The sequence below is a fragment of the Simochromis diagramma genome, unplaced genomic scaffold, assembly GCF_900408965.1.
Source record: "Simochromis diagramma unplaced genomic scaffold, fSimDia1.1 OVJJ01000602.1, whole genome shotgun sequence".
NCBI lineage: Eukaryota > Metazoa > Chordata > Actinopteri > Cichliformes > Cichlidae > Simochromis > Simochromis diagramma.
The window spans coordinates 15,028,755-15,047,099 of record NW_024387040.1 but is presented as its reverse complement, the minus strand read 5'-3'; the positions used below and the strand labels follow the sequence as shown (position 1 = coordinate 15,047,099).

The 18,345-nt window shown below is 39.1% G+C and overlaps 1 protein-coding gene and 1 long non-coding RNA gene across 9 annotated transcripts; one reads left to right on the top strand and one right to left on the bottom strand.

Moving 5' to 3' along the window:
* The first annotated feature begins 2,981 nt into the window (after positions 1-2,981).
* Positions 2,982-15,882, top strand: LOC120741281. 8 transcript variants are annotated; one of them, XM_040044075.1, is made up of 9 exons: positions 2,982-3,245; positions 3,615-3,746; positions 3,969-4,023; positions 4,389-4,460; positions 4,831-4,911; positions 6,072-13,544; positions 13,653-13,872; positions 13,987-14,077; positions 14,332-14,437. In XM_040044075.1, exons 2-6 carry the CDS (start codon positions 3,715-3,717, stop codon positions 13,413-13,415), a joined length of 7,584 nt encoding a protein of 2,527 aa, XP_039900009.1. In that variant the 5' UTR covers positions 2,982-3,245; positions 3,615-3,714; the 3' UTR covers positions 13,416-13,544; positions 13,653-13,872; positions 13,987-14,077; positions 14,332-14,437. The 8 variants fall into 8 exon arrangements, with proteins under 8 accessions (XP_039900009.1, XP_039900013.1, XP_039900008.1 ...); XM_040044079.1 differs by lacking the exon at positions 2,982-3,245 and adding exons at positions 14,924-15,014; positions 15,390-15,882 and having other exon boundaries at positions 3,377-3,746; positions 14,002-14,802; XM_040044074.1 differs by lacking the exon at positions 2,982-3,245 and adding exons at positions 14,924-15,014; positions 15,390-15,882 and having other exon boundaries at positions 3,377-3,746; positions 13,987-14,802.
* On the bottom strand, positions 14,332-16,564 carry LOC120741290. The gene is made up of 2 exons (XR_005697591.1): positions 16,191-16,564; positions 14,332-16,062 (listed from the first exon to the last, which is right to left on the bottom strand). It is a non-coding gene; the product is annotated as an uncharacterized LOC120741290 (long non-coding RNA).
* Positions 16,565-18,345: the final 1,781 nt, after the last annotated feature.

Sequence of the window (18,345 nt, the reverse complement as noted above, 5' to 3'; positions counted from 1 at the left end):
TTTAATTTATATATTTTATCTTATTCTCCCAGTTAAATTTACCCTTCATTCTAATTTGTGTTGTACAGTTATTTCATTTTTAACCTTAATTAAGTGTGCCTATGCCAAAAGGCACACTTATTACTATTGCTCGGATTTATTATTCTTATTATTATTATTAAGTGTGCCTATGCCAAAAGGCACACTTATTACTATTGCTCGGATTTATTATTCTTATTATTATTATTAAGTGTGCCTATGCCAAAAGGCACACTTATTACTATTGCTCGGATTTATTATTCTTATTAAGTGTGCCTATGCCAAAAGGCACACTTATTACTATTGCTCGGATTTATTATTCTTATTATTATTATTATTATTATTATTATTATTTTCCTTTTTCAGCCTGAAATTTCCGCGCGTAACTCATCCCACAGTTTTGACACAAGCTTCATATATGTTATACCATTTTGTGCGGCTGGATCAGGAATGGTGTGCTATGACTTTTGGTGTTTATTACTTCTATAGTTTTTTAAATATGAATATTTTAATGCAAGTTTTTTCCCATTGAAATGAATGGGACGGAAAGTGAAACTTAACTTGAAACGAAAGTGAAACTTCATTTGTGGAGTGTTGGCTCACTCACTTCATTTGTGGTGTTGGCTCACTCTAGTGGTATGCCAGCAGTAGTACGGCCTGTCTACCCTTATTTGGATTTTTTTTTTGGAGCCGTATGAATGGCAAACTACACTCATTGGCAGCGGCATAGGCACACTTAAAATTTCTTCAGAAATTTTCGCTTTCTAGTTATTATTATTATTATTATTTTCCTTTTTCAGCCTGAAATTTTCGCACGTAACTCATCCCACAGTTTTGACACAAGCTTCATATATGTTATATCATTTTGTGCGGCTGGATCAGGAATGGTGTGCTATGACTTTTGGTGTTTATTACTTCTATAGTTTTTTAAATATGAATATTTTAATGCTAGTTTTTTCCCATTGAAATGAATGGGAAGTAAAAATGAAACTTATCCTGTTGAAACTTCATTTGTGGTGTGTTGGCTCACTCTAGTGGTATGTCGGGAGTAGTACGGCCTGTCTACCCTTATTTGGATTAACGCAATGACGACACTATCAACGGCGCGCGTCTCTCCGCCCCTCCTCCGGGTTTGAATTTGACCTTAGAAGTGACTTCCACGCGTCTCTTCGCCTCCGGTTTGAAATTGATCTTTGAACGTGATTTTCTGAAGTGTTCGGTAAGACAGCGTAAGCTTTGACAAGGTAAGTCCATATCTCTCCCTCTGTTTGAAATTTAGCTTTGAAAGTGATTTTTTTATGCCTGTCTGGGCGATTTCTTTGTCTGTCGTGGTCATGTTCGGCACGCTGCTAAAGCTAGCTAGCGGATATTGAGCATAGGTAAGCCTCTCCGGCTTGAAAATGACTTTGAAAGTGATTTTCTGTGTCTGGACGCTGATATCTACAAAATGATGGTGTGGTTAGCACTTGGATGTCACTTTATTCCAGAGGTATCGTTTGTAATTAAAACTTTTAAGAAGCGAAGTGATTTTTTTTTGTATGTGTATCTTGGCGATCGCATTTCACGCCCTTTGTCTCGGTGGTGGCTAGCTAGCGGATATTGAGCATAGGTAAGCCTCTCCGGCTTGAAAATGACTTTGAAAGTGATTTTCTGTGTCTGGACGCTGATATCTACAAAATGATGGTGTGGTTAGCACTTGGATGTCACTTTATTCCAGAGGTATCGTTTGTAATTAAAACTTTTAAGAAGCGAAGTGATTTTTTTTTGTATGTGTATCTTGGCGATCGCATTTCACGCCCTTTGTCTCGGTGGTGGCTAGCTAGCGGATATTGAGCATAGGTAAGCCTCTCCGGCTTGAAAATGACTTTGAAAGTGATTTTCTGTGTCTGGACGCTGATATCTACAAAATGATGGTGTGGTTAGCACTTGGATGTCACTTTATTCCAGAGGTATCGTTTGTAATTAAAACTTTTAAGAAGCGAAGTGATTTTTTTTTTTGTATGTGTATCTTGGCGATCGCATTTCACGCCCTTTGTCTCGGTGGTGGCTAGCTAGCGGATATTGAGCATAGGTAAGCCTCTCCGGCTTGAAAATGACTTTGAAAGTGATTTTCTGTGTCTGGACGCTGATATCTACAAAATGATGGTGTGGTTAGCACTTGGATGTCACTTTATTCCAGAGGTATCGTTTGTAATTAAAACTTTTAAGAAGCGAAGTGATTTTTTTTTGTATGTGTATCTTGGCGATCGCATTTCACGCCCTTTGTCTCGGTGGTGGCTAGCTAGCGGATATTGAGCATAGGTAAGCCTCTCCGGCTTGAAAATGACTTTGAAAGTGATTTTCTGTGTCTGGACGCTGATATCTACAAAATGATGGTGTGGTTAGCACTTGGATGTCACTTTATTCCAGAGGTATCGTTTGTAATTAAAACTTTTAAGTGGCGACTGTCGCCGCGTCCAAAACAATAGCTTTGTTGTAGCCGCGTTTCACACCTCTTTTTCTGTTTTTATAAGGCGTTAACTACAGCAGCCTTTAACACCTCAACTCTTGCTTCAGCCAAGGTAAGTGCCCCCCTTATATTTTCTATGTGTGTGTTCAGCTGATATCTAGAAAATTGGTGTGTTTAGCGCTGGATGCCATTTTATTCCAGAGCCGTTGTTTGTAATTAAAACAAAGAGACAAAGAGGAACTTTACTGTTTGGAAGGGAGTAAAGTTCCTCTTTGTCTCTCAGTGGGACATTTCAACCATACAGTACAAGGCTACATTTCAGCTTTACAAGCCAATCAGTTTGCTAATTGTTCTTGTGAGATTTGTTTGCAAAGTTTAAGGTGTTAAATAGGAGCTGTGACCATCTGGGTCTGCTTGCTGCTGGCATTTTGCCAGAGCCCCAGCAACAAGACCGCCTCCCAGCAACGAGACTGCCTGTCAGCCTTGCAAGGTACCCAATATTCCAAGTTACTCTATAACAAAACTGTTGTGGGCAACAAGACTGTCTCCTAGGTTTGCAAGCCAATCACTTTGCCAAATGTTCTTGTAAGATTTGTTTGGAAAGTTTAAGGTGTTAAGTAGGAGCTGTGAACATCTGGGTTTGCTTGCTGCTGGCATTCTACCAGCGCCCCAGCAACAACACTGCCTCCCAGCTTTGCAAGGTAATTACTTTCCCAATTGCTGTACACCAAAACGGAGTAATTGTCGTGGTCAACAAATCTGCCTCCCAACTTTCAAGGTAATCACTTTCCCAATTACAATATACAAACTGTTATGGACCTTTACTTAACAAAGCCTTAAGACCGGGTAGTGACACTATCAATATGTCTATTTAAAGAAAAGAGAGATTTTTTTTATTTTATTTATTTATTTATTATTTGGTTCTTGTAGTCATCTTGTGTATCAGAGGGTTAAAATAAAAAAATTGCTGGTATACATCAGAATTTTTGATTCATTTACTGTTTGTCGATTTACTGCATTGTAAAGTCTTTTGGCTACCGATGCAGCTACCTGGTTATTATGCTTGACTTAAAATGAAAGCTGGGTCTGATCACATGCTTGAAATGCCAACAATTAATATTCTGTTTTTCTGCTGACATTCTACCAGATGCCGAGAAAAAATAAAAGATCCCAGGCACAAAAGAAGCGCTGGAAACCACTTGACCTGGTCGATCCTGCTGTCCCAATGCTCACTGGCCACAACCAAGATGAGGCAGTCAGTAGTTTTCCATCTGACCAGGTAATGAAGATATGGTAGTGATCACAGACAGTTGAACAGTTTTCGAAACACGTTTGAGACAGTTAAGAACACCTACCCATACAGTTTAGGATTGTTTGTTATAATGTCACACAACTGGCATAACAGTGCATGATATGCAGAGCATTTAAATGAAATGAATGTGTCAGGTCACTTAATGTCTTCTATACCCTTTTTCCCGGGTTAGCAGATAGCACCATCAAGGTTATCCTTGGAAACACAGGATAGACCCACCTCCTTATGTTCCCCAGGTATCAAGGTAAATATCAAAAAATATTCCTCTATTAAGAATTTACAACAGACAATTACATGTTATAGACATATTCATGGTTACATCTCAGCATTATGCAAACAGCAGGGATTTTTTTTTTATTGCTTTGTAAGTTTAGTAACCACTACTGTTCAGTATCAAATATTCCATTCTGTTTCAAATCTGTTAGTAGGTTTTATAATTTTGACTAACTGTACATAACCTCTCATCAGATTTCAGACACACATCCACTAGAAAAACGATCTGTTACCCAACTGGCATACCAGTTCATGCCATGCATTGCATTTTAGAGTGAAATTAATGTGTCAGGTCACTTAATGTCTTAACATTATATACTGTTTTTCCTGGGTTAGCAGACAGCACCAGCCAGGTTGTCCTTGGTAACGGAGAATAGACCCACCTCCTTATGTCCTCCAGGCAGCAAGGTAAATTTAAAAAAACGTCTTCCTCCATTAAGGATTTATAGTGGACAGTTACATTACCATTAAATGTTAAAGACATATGGTTACATGTTAGTATTATGCAAGCAAGAATTTTGTTGTATCCCCTTTGTTAGTTACGTAACCACTACTGTTCCATATTTTCGTTAAAGTTTCTAAAGTTACACTCACTTTCAAATCTCTTAGTAGTTATGCAAACAGCTGGGATTTTTTTTATTGCTTTTTTATTTTTTATTGTAAGTTTAGTAATCACTACTGTTTCATGTTTTCTTTAAAGTATCCAGTGTTACACTCCGTTTCAACTCTGTTAGTAGGTTTTTATAATTTTGATTAACTGTATGTAACCCATTATCAGATTTCAGACACTCGTCCACCAGCAAAACGAGTCTGGGCAACTGATGATTTCCACACGGCATCAAATTCTCCACTTACAAAGGTATGTCCACAAATGTCTATAACAAATTAGTATACATGTGATCTTTGCTGTATAATCACCGGGGTTGATATTTAGTCTTTCACCTTAAGTATGCTTGCTAACTCGTACTAAATATATTAAAATGTTAGACTAAACATGTACATTTGTAAATTTCTTTCTTCAGATTCCTAAAATGCAGACATCTCAACAACTATTTCTGTCTATTTAGCTATTTCTATATATGTATATATTGTTCAGAAAAAAACGTTTATACCATTTAATACTTTAAGCTTCACATAAATTGACATCCACAGTGAAAAGCAGTGCAAATAAATACAAACATGGCTTTGTGACACTCATCTTTTATCAAGATGGATGTCAGTGTATTCTGTTTCAATCACATTTAACCTGTAACTGAATTTTGTGTAATTTCTTTACAAAATGTAACACAACTATGAAACGTGTTTTTATGGCACATGTACAGAACCATCTGGTTTAATCTGAAATTAGTGAACGAATTACATCTAATTTAAGAGCATCTGAGATCCTCTTACGAATAATACATAAACAGGATTTCCTTTCATATATTTGTATTTAGGCTGCAATTTAGTTGATGTTTGAAGGCCCGCAGCAACCTAAAATAATGTGTTATACTGAAAGAAATTAACTGCTTTGAAAATATGAGGAGCAGAAGGTACAGATATGACCTTTGTTAAAGGTCATTAAAAAAAAAAACAGCACTCAAGCAAATTACAGATATCTAAAATATTTGTCATTTTTACTTCCCACCTCTGCTCTCTCTCACTCACTCTCACTGTTCCTGTCACTGTCTTTCTGCCTTTCTCTTTCTGGCATATCTGATGCTGTTTATCTTCAGATTATGCTATACTATGATTGATGAGTGATATAATTTGGATTAATTTGCCTGAACATTGCTTAATTATTTTAACATAATTAAAAATGGTAAATGGCCTGTATTTGTATAGCACTTTACTTAGTCTCCAAGGCTCCCAAAGCGCTTTACACTACGTTCAGTCGTTGACACTTAAAAAAATAAAAACACAACATTTTTCTACATTATTGCAGCAACACTTAAATGTATTTTATTGTTGCTCAACCTTGAAACACATATCATAAAATGTTTAACAATAATATGTGTCACCTTTGCATTTCTTGATCAGCCTTTCCATGACACAAATGAAGACCTACTGACGGAGGAGCTACAGAGCAACACAGTTCGGCCCTTTTGGAGTGTCAGTGCAACTCATTGTCAGAGTGATGAAAGGTACCCAGAATTCTCTCAAAATCATCAGTGCACATGTAATGCCCTCACATTCCTGGCCTACCTTAATGAGGAATACCAGTTCAACACAGCCATACTTGATAAGGTCCTTGAACAGGGAGATGCACTCTACTGTTGGATTAAAACAAATCTTCTGCAGGAGAAGCGTTATACACACGATCATCTGACCATGGAGGACCTGCCCAAAGAACTTCATACTGACATAAATGTCTACAGTGTGAAAATGGATGACGTAAGTTATGGATATGTGGCAGCAGCAGAGAACAGTCCTCAAAGAACAGAGTGGTGGTTGCCTCTTGCTAGTCGCCTTGTATGTCTGTCAACAGATGTGAACTTTGCTTTGCTCATGGTCTCACCTGAGTGCATTGCGGTTTTCCGTGACAAATCTGGGAGGTATGGATTATTTGATTCACATTCAAGAAGTGCAGCGGGTTTACGTCAGCCAAATGGAACAGCAGTCATGCTCACTTTCACTCATGTGAATGACCTGATCACCCACGTGCATAACCTTTTTCAAAATCAAGGCAAGCATGCACGATATGAGTTTGTGCCTGTTTCTTTCAAAACAGTCAGCACTCACACGGAACCCCCTGGACAGTCAACTCAGGCAACACCAGGAGCTACAGCTACATCATCAACACAAAATGATGAACCACAAATCACGAATCCCACTGCGCAAATGCCTGAACCAGAATCAGCCAAAACCCACATGACGATGTTAGACAATACTTTAAACTCACCAGATGACAAAATGGCTAAAACCCCCCGAACAGCAAGAAATGTGAGCAAATTAAATAAACGACGACGTCGGAAAGCTATTCATCAAGCTCAAACAAGTCAGAGGGAGTATGTAAAAGCTAAAGACAAATCTTCAACTGAAGAAGTGGCAAAGAAGACAAACAAAAAAAGACACAACAGAGAACGATATGCCTCCTGTCGTGAATTTCGAATGAAAAGATTACGGGCTATGAAAACTCAATATGCTGAAAACTGTCATTACCGTAAACAAAGACTGTTATCAGCCAAAAAATATTACGCAAATCCTCATATTCAAGAAAAAGTAAAAGCCTGCAAGGTGAAGAGATACCAAAGTGATCGTCATTTTCAACAAAAAATGAGAGACTACATTATCAGAAGATATACTACGGATCCCGACTTTCAAATCAGACAGAAAAAATATGTGGTTCACAAGTACAACACGGATACCAGCTTTAAAACCAGACAGAAGCAATATCTGGTCCAAAGGTACAACACGGATACTGACTTTCAAACCAGACAGAAGCAATATCTGGTCCAAAGGTACAACACGGATACTGACTTTCAAACCAGACAGAAGCAATATCTGGTCCAAAGGTACAACACGGATACTGACTTTCAAACCAGACAGAAGCAATATCTGGTCCAAAGGTACAACACGGATACTGACTTTCGAACCAGACAGAAGCAATATCTGGTCCAAAGGTACAACACGGATACTGACTTTCGAAGCAGAATGAAAAAATACATGGGCCAGAAATACAGAGAGGATCATGTCAGAGAAAGGAAGAGTGCATACATAAGAACAAAATATGCATCTGATCCAAACTACAGGCACAAACAGAAAAAATCACTTTATGCCAGGTATCACAATGACTCACAATTCAGACTGCACCATATACAGCGCTGTGCCCAGTACCAGAGACACAAAATGGCTACCATTGCATCTTTTGCCATTTATAAAAAGTTGTGTGCACAGAGAATAAAGAAGAAATACAGACGACTAGTAACACAGTTCCAGCAGGGTCCACAGTCTGAAGCACAGCCCCAGCTTGTAGTGAACAGTGTGATGCAAGCAGCCACATTAGCTTTCCGTGAAGCCATTCAGTTAGGACCCACCCATGTCTGTACAGTGTGCCACAGAACTCTGTTTCCTAATCAAGTTAAACACTGCAAAAGATCAAAGTATGTTACTAATAGTAACATTGTTGCCACTTGCTTGACAGGAAAATTTGTCCATGTTTGTGACAGGGAATGCTCAGCTAATTGTACTTTCCCAAAACAAAGAATGGAAGAGTGGATTTGCTACAACTGTGACAACCACCTACAAAGAGGCAAGATGCCATCTGTCGCAGTAGCAAACAATTTAGCACTAGCAACCATTCCAATTGAACTGAGTCGATTAAATGTACTAGAACGACAACTGACTGCTAAAATTCTCCCGTTTGCAAAAATAATTGCATTACCAAAAGGACAGCAAAGAGCCGTACATGGGGCTGTTGTTTGTGTACCATCGGATGTGGAAACCACAGTAAACTGTCTTCCCAGACCTAACAGTGAAGCCCAGCTCCTGCAGGTACAACTGAAGAGACACATTAGATTCAAAGGTTACCAACACTTCTACACTGTAAACATGAAGAACGTGTTAGCGGGATTATCAAAGCTAAAAGAGATGCATTCAGAATACAAAGATGTATCTATTGATGATGAAGCTACTTTTGCTGATCCCACAAGTAATCAGATAATCGAGACGGAACATGACACTGCTGATGCAGATATTCAAGATGCACTGCCTAGAAACTTCGACCAGCAAATTGTACCAGAAAGAAGAACCACTGAGGATACAACAGCTGGACTGCTTGAGCCATGTCATGATGTAAACCAACTAATGGAGCCTGAACAGTCAAATGAAGACCCCTTACAAGATATGGAGAAAGAAAAGGAAGAACTTCGACCTGGTCTTGTTCTAGACACCTGTATGCAACCACCAGATATAGCACAGGACATTTTATCATATGGTGAAGGAATATTTAGCATTGCACCCGCGCAAGGAAATAGACCTGTTGGCTTCTTCTCTGTTCCTAAACTTGAAGCCATGGCCTTTCCTGTGCAGTTCCCAACTGGACAGAACACATTAGATGAAGCCAGACAAGTTAAACTTTCCCCAAGCATGTATTTTAATACACGGCTGTTCTCTGCAGACACACGGTTTGCAACTGACCAAAGCTACCTATTCTTTGCACAGTTTGTAACAGAAACACACATGGCTACAAACAGCATGTCCATCCAATTGCGCAAAGGAAAGGCAATCACCAAGGATGGGCGTAAAATTTCTAACAGAATGCTTCAAAATAAAGACGAAGTGGAGAAACTGATAAATAACAAAGACGCAACACGCTTCATGAAACCTCTGAGAGGTACTCCAGCCTATTGGGAGAAGGCACTGAAAGACCTACATGCTATGGTCAGACAGTTAGGAAAGCCAACTTTTTTCCTGACATTTTCAGCTGCTGAAATGAGATGGCCTGAGGTTGTTGAGGTCATAAAAACTCAACAAGGTGAACAGGTGGATTTTTCACAACTTGACTGGAACACAAAGTGTGAAATTCTCCGAAGCAACCCTGTCACTGTGATGCGATTGTTTGAAAAAAGAGTTGATGCACTAATGACAACACTGATCCTGTCCCCAGCACAGCCCATCGGTGAAGTAGAAGATTACTTTTATCGAGTGGAGTTTCAGGCCAGAGGTAGCCCTCATATCCATTTACTGGTTTGGGTCAAAGATGCACCTGAATTTGGAAGCGACCTTGAAGACCACGTGTACAAATTTATTGACAAGTACATAACATGTAAGATGCCTGACCAAAACGCCGATCCTGAACTTCACAAAATTGTGTCTGAGGTTCAAGTCCACAGCAGAAATCACTCCAGATCCTGTAAAAAAGGTAATGTGTCATGTAGGTTTGGATTCCCCAAACTACCCGTAGACCAAACAATGATTACTTTCCCAAGCCCAGATGATGATGATGATGATCACAATGATAAGCAGCATAGCACAAGTAAGGAGAAAGGCACAAATGAAAAGCAAAAGAACAGACGAATGGCTCTCGCAAAAAAAATGAAAGAGGCCAAAGAAAAACTCCAGCCATTGAGAGATTTGCTCTGCGACCCAAATTCCTCGTTTGAAGACTTGTCTGAGCTGCTTCACAAATGCAAATTAACTTATGAACAATACTTGGATTGTGTCTTCAATTTAAGCAATGGTCATGTCATCCTCTTACAACGTGAACCTAATGACTGCTGGGTGAATGCATACAATGCAGATCTGCTGAGGGCCTGGAATGCCAACATGGACATCCAATATGTCATTGATGACTACAGCTGCCTGATGTACATGATGTCTTATGTCTCTAAACCTGAATTTGAGATGACACAATTTCTTAATGGCGTCATCCAGGAAGTAAAAAAGTCCAATGTCAATGAAAGAGATGAAATGAAACAGATAATGCAGGCATATGCTAAACACAGAGAAGTCAGTGCCCAAGAATCCGTGGCAAGGACATGCAGCCTGCCACTAAAAAAGTGTTCACGCAGTGTGGTCTTCATACAGACTGATGATGATGCCCTGAAAATGAGTCTCCCGATGAGCAGGTTGCAGAGCATGGCACCAGATGATGAAAATGTGTGGATGTCCGGATTGCCAGAAAAATATGCAAACAGACCCAGAACACCTGACTTTGAAAGAATGTGTTTGGGTGAATTTGCTTCAGAGTACAGGATTCTCTACGGCCGTCAAACAGAGTCCAAAAATGCCATCCCTCTTTTGAATAACATGGGTTATATTCAAAAAAGAACAAGAGGGAAACCTGCAATAATCAGATATCCTCGGTTCTCAGAAAAGAAACAACCAGAGAAGTTTTATAGCAGACTACTAAAACTTTATTATCCACATCGATCAAATGATGACCTTAAAAACACAGAATACCCCACATCCGAGCAGTTCTACAAAAGTGGACGAAAACATGGTTTTGCAGTACGGCCAATTGTTACCTTTAACAAAAAGCGTTATGAAGGCCATGGCAAAACAATGGAAAGGGCACTGGAACAGATTGAACAACAAGGCCCACTTATCAATGCATGGAACACCTTTGCACCTGAGGTTGAAGTAGATCGTTTAGAGTGTGTGGCCCAACGACAATCCAGACATGACACTGACGAAAATGAAATGGACATTGTTCCTGACTACCAAGTCAGTGGTAGCAGCAGTGGAACCATGCCAGCAATCATAGCACCAAAGCTGAGCCCAGACTTTGTCAGAAAAATGTACCAAAGTCTGAATGAAACCCAAGCATCCATATTCTACGCAGTGCGTGAGTGGTGTTTCAAACTTGTGTGGGGTCACTGTCCTGAGCAGTTCTTTTATTTTGTCTCTGGAGGAGCTGGCTGTGGAAAATCACATGTTATCAAGTGCATATATGAGGAGGCAACAAAGATTTTGCACCAACTCCCCAGATTCCGAGACCAAGCAGACATGTCCTACCCTGCAGTACTGCTGACTGCATTTACTGGCACTGCAGCTTTTAACATATCTGGGAAAACACTGCACTCTCTGCTAAAGCTGCCAAGATCTTTAAAACCGCCTTATCAGGGACTGGGGAATGCACTGGATGAAGTGAGAGCTTCACTTTCAAATGCAGAGATTCTGATCATTGATGAGATATCTATGGTTTCTAAAGACCTTTTTGCCTACATCCACTGGAGACTTCAGCAGATCAAAGGAAACAAGAAACCTTTTGGTGGGATGTCTATCCTTGCAGTAGGAGACTTTTACCAGCTGCCACCCCTTGGAAAAGCCAAACCACTCTGTGTGTACGAGGACAATGTCCTTGATCTCTGGAAAGACTATTTCCACATGGTCAACCTGACAGAAATCATGCGACAGAAAGATGATCATTCTTTTGCTGAAGTTCTGAACAGGATAAGAGTGAAGCAAAAAACAGATTCTCTTGAAGCCGATGACAAAGCCTTGCTCACACAGGCTATCCATGACATAAAAGACTGTCCATCTAATGTATTACACATTTATGCTACAAACAAAGAGGTCGACAAACACAATTCAGCAACTGTAACTGCTCTTCATTCTGATATCATAAATATTCAGGCAGAAGACTACAGAAAAGACCCACGAACGGGTGAGATGGTCCTCCTGGCAGAAATGATGAAAGGCAACAAAGGAGATTTACCTGATAACATACAAGCTGCACCTGGAGTGCGTGTTATGATTATCAGAAATTTGGATGTTGAAGATGGGCTTGTTAATGGGACATTTGGAACAATCACGAACATTGTGACAGCCACACAGGATGGACCAAAAACTGTGAATCTCATTGGACTCACGCTGGACAATGAAAATTCTGGGCAAAAATTTCGCAGAAAAATACAAGGATCCTCAGACAATCTTGTGTATATTGAGAAATGTGAAGAATGCACAAGTAAAAAAGGAGTGGTTCGCAGGCAATTTCCAATGAAGTTGGCCTTTGCATGTACAGCTCACAAAGTACAAGGCATGACAATGGAATCAGCAGTAGTATGCTTGAAGCGTGTTTTTGAACCTGGAATGGCCTATGTTGCACTCAGCCGCACAACCTCACTTAAAGGACTGTACATCACAGACTTTGATGAAAAGAAAATCTATGCTGATCCTGCCATCACAGATGCACTCAAAAATATGAGACATGCATCATTTGAGAATGCAAGACCACTGTTGCAATTCTTAAAATCAGTAGATCCCACAGTCCCCACGTTGACAATTATCCATCATAATGCACAAGGTCTCCCAACTCACATGGAGGACATGAGATGCCACCATGAACTCAGCCTTGCTGATGTTTTATGTATAACAGAAACACACTTGTCTGGATCATCGGTTTCTCCCCGCTTCCAGCTGGAACAATACAACATGGCCACACGCAACAGACACGTCTCTTACACAAATCATACAGACATGGCAAAGGTAAATGGCGGTGGAGTTGCAATTTACTACAACACAATTCTTACAGCAGAGTCCCGAAAATACCTGCAAAATGTGACTGACCTTGAATTTGTTGTTGTCAAGGTTGAATCGCCAGTTACAGCTTTGATAGCAACTGTATACAGGCCACCAAATTACAGCCATGTGAGGTTTTTACCACAAATGCAATGTCTTTTGGACTCGTTGGAAATGATGAATCACCAACCAATTATTGTTTGTGGAGACTTCAATGAGGACCTTATGAGCAGAGGAAAAAAACCCATCCAAGAACTGTTGCAGTCAAGAGGATATGCACAACTGATTACTGCTGCAACTACCGAAAAACACACATTGATTGATCACATTTACATATCACAGCCATACGCCTGCCTCCAATCAGGTGTTCTGAATACATATCACAGTTATCATAACCCCATTTATTGTGTTATTCACTAACACAAAATGACTGCAAGGGTATGAGGGATATGGACTTGCCAAGTGTCACTCCCTATTGGCCTACTCTCGGCTAGAAGTCATACAGATGGACCTAAATATGGATATCAGCATCTACAACAAGAAGTACAGGTGAGTCCTCTTGTAACATTCTTTAATGTACTTCTACTTTATTAATTCCTATACACTCTGAACCGAATTTGTTGAAAAATAAAGTCAATCATGTTCTCTTATACGCAGACACAACAGAACACCAGCCTCTACGTGGTGCGAAGCCTACTGCAACCAAAACGTGATCTTCATGTCTTTGCGACTGAGCACGCTCTACCAGCAACACTGACAGCTCACCAGTGGGAGCTCATAGATAAGACTGCTGATGTGCTGTCATCCATTGAAGAGCTGACCAGAAACGTGAACAGAAAAACTGCAACTGCACCTGATGGGATCCCTGCCATAACAGGTAATTGTATTTTTGTTTCTTTCTTTAAATTGTAACATTTGATATTGATAGTGTTTGAAACAAACTATAATCTCATCCATTCATTAAGTCATCCATTCATTCATAACTCCTCAGATGTGTTCTGTCCAGTGAAGGCAGTGGAGAAGCCCTACACTGATGTTGAAACTGTGCCACTCTTCTAGAAACCAGCTACAAGGATGGGCAGGTATAGTGAAATTAAAATGCACCTTTTGTTCAACAGGTTTACATACAGTCAATTGATCAAAAGACACCAGTATTAAGCCAATTTGTTTTTTTACTTTTTAATTTAGTTTTGGGTAATTTAGTTCTAAAGTTACATTTGTTTTTGCAATTATTTATTAGAACTTCATGACTTGCCAGTTCGCTAACTGAAGACCTGCACTTTGTGATGTCTCGTTTTATTGTTTTAAATTGTGTTTTGCTTTTATCTGTTTCTAGCTGTTTTCGCAAAGTCAGCCAACCTCTTGCTTCCAAATGACCCTTATCCAGAAGTATCCGTGAGTGCCTCATCAGCAGAAACTAAAGTGGAGACCTACCTCTCAGAAAAACGCACACATAAGAAAAGCGACCCACTTCAGTACTGGAAAGAACATCCTAATCTGTCTCCCTCTATGGCTGCTGTTGCGATCCCAGTGTGCCCCCTGTAGCTCTGTGGACAGTTTTTGATTTGATTACATCTCACCCCAACCGGTCGCGGCAGATGGCTGCACCTCCCTGAGCCTGGTTCTGCCGGAAATTTCTTCCTGTCAAAAGGGAGTTTTTCTGAGCACACTCTACCAGCAACACTGACAGCTCACCAGTGGGAGCTCATAGATAAGACTGCTGATGTGCTGTCATCCATTGAAGAGCTGACCAGAAACGTGAACAGAAAGACTGCAACTGCACCTGATGGGATCCCTGCCATAACAGGTCATTTGTATTTTTTTTTTTGTTTCTTTCTTTATATTGTAACATTTGATATTGATAGTGTTTAAAACAAACTATAATCTCATCCATTCATTAAGTCATCCATTCATTCATAACTCCTCAGATGTGTTCTGTCCAGTGAAGGCAGTGGAGAAGCCCTACACTGATGTTGAAACTGTGCCACTCTTCTAGAAACCAGCTACAAGGATGGGCAGGTATAGTGAAATTAAAATGCATCTTTTGTTCAACAGGTTTATATACAGTCAAGTGATCAAAAGACACCAGTATTAAACCCATTTAAGCCAACTATACGCTTTGATTGGAACTATATACAGGCCACCAAATTACAGCCACATGTGGTTTTACCTCACATGGCAACTTACTTAATCAAAAGACACCAGTATTAAACAAATTTCTCCTTTTTACTTCCTTTTTAATTTAGTTTTGGGTTATTTAGTTCTAAAGTTACATTTGTTTTTGCAATTATTTATTAGAACATCATGACTTGCCAGTTCGCTAACTGAAGACCTGCGCTTTGTGATGTCTCTTGTTTTGTTTTAAATTGTGTTTTGCTTTTATCTGTTTTCTAGCTGTTTTTGCAAAGTCAGCCAACCTCTTGCTTCCAAATGACCCTTATCCAGAAGTATCCGTGAATGCCTCATGAGAAGAAACTAAAGTGGAGACCTACCTCTCAGAGAAAAACGCACACATAAGAAAAGCGACCCACTTCAGTACTGGAAAGAACATCCTAATCTGTCTCCCTCTATGGCTGCTGTTGCGATCCCAGTGTGCCCCCTGTAGCTCTGTGGACAGTTTTTGATTTGTTTACATCTCACCCCAACCGGTCGCGGCAGATGGCTGCCCCTCCCTGAGCCTGGTTCTGCCGGAGGTTTCTTCCTGTCAAAAGGGAGTTTTTCCTTCCCACTGTCGCCAAAGTGCTTGCTCATAGGGGGTCATATGATTGTTGGGTTTATCTATATACATTAATGCTTGTATGCTTTTCATTTATACTTTTGCCTTACTCTTTGGTTCATAATATAAAGTTACTTGAATGGTTTCCTTTTTCCTTTTTATATTGCTTTGCTGTTTACCACAATCTAAATATCATGTTTAAATGGAATACATTATTGTAAATGGTATTTGTACAAAATATAGTTTGAATAAGATAAGATACCTTTATTAGTCCCACAAGGGGAAATTTCATAATTTGCATAATTTTCCCTTTTCACATTAAAATACCTTTGAAATACAAATTGAATACCGCTTAATGGACTTTTTTTTTCTACTAAGAAAACTTACTTTGGTTTACAATCTGTTAAACTGTTCACTTTAAACGACTCAAAACTGTAAAATCTAAATTGTAACTTCTCTTGAACACCTCAGACTTAAACATAATTTCTTTTATATCTATTAACTTCTTTTGTAATGGTGTAACTGGAGCATCTTTCTCTCATCTCTGTATGCTGCACTGCATATAGCAGAGATCACAATACAGCTTACTTTTCTTTAACTTGAAAATCAGCTGTATTCAATTTCCCTCCCTCTTGTGGTATAAATAGCAAACTATGCTCATGTTGCATATTGCTCCCCCTAGTATTATAAATGGCAACCTGCACTAATTGCACGACATTAAAGGCAAACTACACTCATTGGCAGTAGCATAGGCACACTTAAAATTTCTTCTGGAATTTTCGGTTTCTAGTTATTCTTATTATTATTTTCCTTTTTCAGCCTGAAATTTTCGCGCGTAACTCATCCCACAGTTTTGACACAAGCTTCATATATGTTATATCATTTTGTGCGGCTGGATCAGGAATGGTGTGCTATGACTTTTGGTGTTTATTACTTCTATAGTTTTTTTAAATATGAATATTTTAATGCAAGTTTTTTCCCATTGAAATGAATGGGACGGAAAGTGAAACTTAACTTGAAACGAAAGTGAAACTTAATTTGTGGAGTGTTGGCTCACTCACTTCATTTGTGGTGTTGGCTCACTCTAGTGGTATGCCAGCAGTAGTACGGCCTGTCTACCCTTATTTGGATTTTTTTTTTTTGGAGCCGTATGAATGGCAAACTACACTCATTGGCAGCGGCATAGGCACACTTAAAATTTCTTCAGAAATTTTCGCTTTCTAGTTATTATTATTATTATTATTTTCCTTTTTCAGCCTGAAATTTCCGCGCGTAACTCATCCCACAGTTTTGACACAAGCTTCATATATGTTATACCATTTTGTGCGGCTGGATCAGGAATGGTGTGCTATGACTTTTGGTGTTTATTACTTCTATAGTTTTTTAAATATGAATATTTTAATGCAAGTTTTTTCCCATTGAAATGAATGGGACGGAAAGTGAAACTTAACTTGAAACGAAAGTGAAACTTAATTTGTGGAGTGTTGGCTCACTCACTTCATTTGTGGTGTTGGCTCACTCTAGTGGTATGCCAGCAGTAGTACGGCCTGTCTACCCTTATTTGGATTTTTTTTTTGGAGCCGTATGAATGGCAAACTACACTCATTGGCAGCGGCATAGGCACACTTAAAATTTCTTCAGAAATTTTCGCTTTCTAGTTTATATTTTATTCCTTCCTAGTTAAATTTACCCTTTTTAATTTTTCATATTTATTTCCTATCTTATTCATAGCCTTTTCCTTTTTTTGTTTTCTTTAGGTCACGAGCAGTTGTCCAAGCATTTCACTACATATCGTACTGTGTATGACTGTGTACGTGACAAATAAAATTTGAATTTGATTTGAATTTGATTTGACTTTGGATGGAGCAGCTCTCATTTCTAGAAATATGGACACATTTATTAAACCCCCTAAAATATGACTATCCAGAGCTGGGACCAGGAAGCAGAGTTGCAGTCTTACACGCCTCTCTGCAGCTTCTCTCCTCCTGAAACGACAGCTTCAACACAGCATTTAATCTGTTATTAGACTATTAAATATTTCACTTTAATGTTGCAACTACGCAGTCACTTCTGTCTTTAAACAAAATAATATTTTCCAGTTACAGAAATTATGAAATCCAAACTAAAGTGTTACTGTTGCTATATGCATTTAATATAAATAATCGATGATGGTGCTGACATGAAGGAAGAGAAAGTTACAGGTTGCATCCTTTGAGTTTGTCTCTGTGCCTTTGGGCGATTTTTATGACAGATGTTTCTGTTCAATTCTTAAATCAACTTTTCAAAACACAAACACTATTTTAAAGCTTTTAAAGAGTAAAATATTAATGATAATTATAATAACAGTAATAAAAACAAAAGCTCTCAGATCCATCAAACCAAGCAGCAGAGAGAACAACAAGTGAAGATAAAACTTTAACCTTGTAGACTTCATTATGTTCCAGCTGCTCTACAGACGCTGTGACCTCGAACTTAAGCAGGTCGTAAAGTATGTGCAGCTTAATAACTTCATAATTAGACCCTGTGTAATTATGAAGTTATGAATTATGAAGAGCAAAGATATCCTTTACGCAGTGGGCAAATTAGAGAGATGACACCATCAGATTCCGAGCCCTCCATGTGTTAATCAAGAAA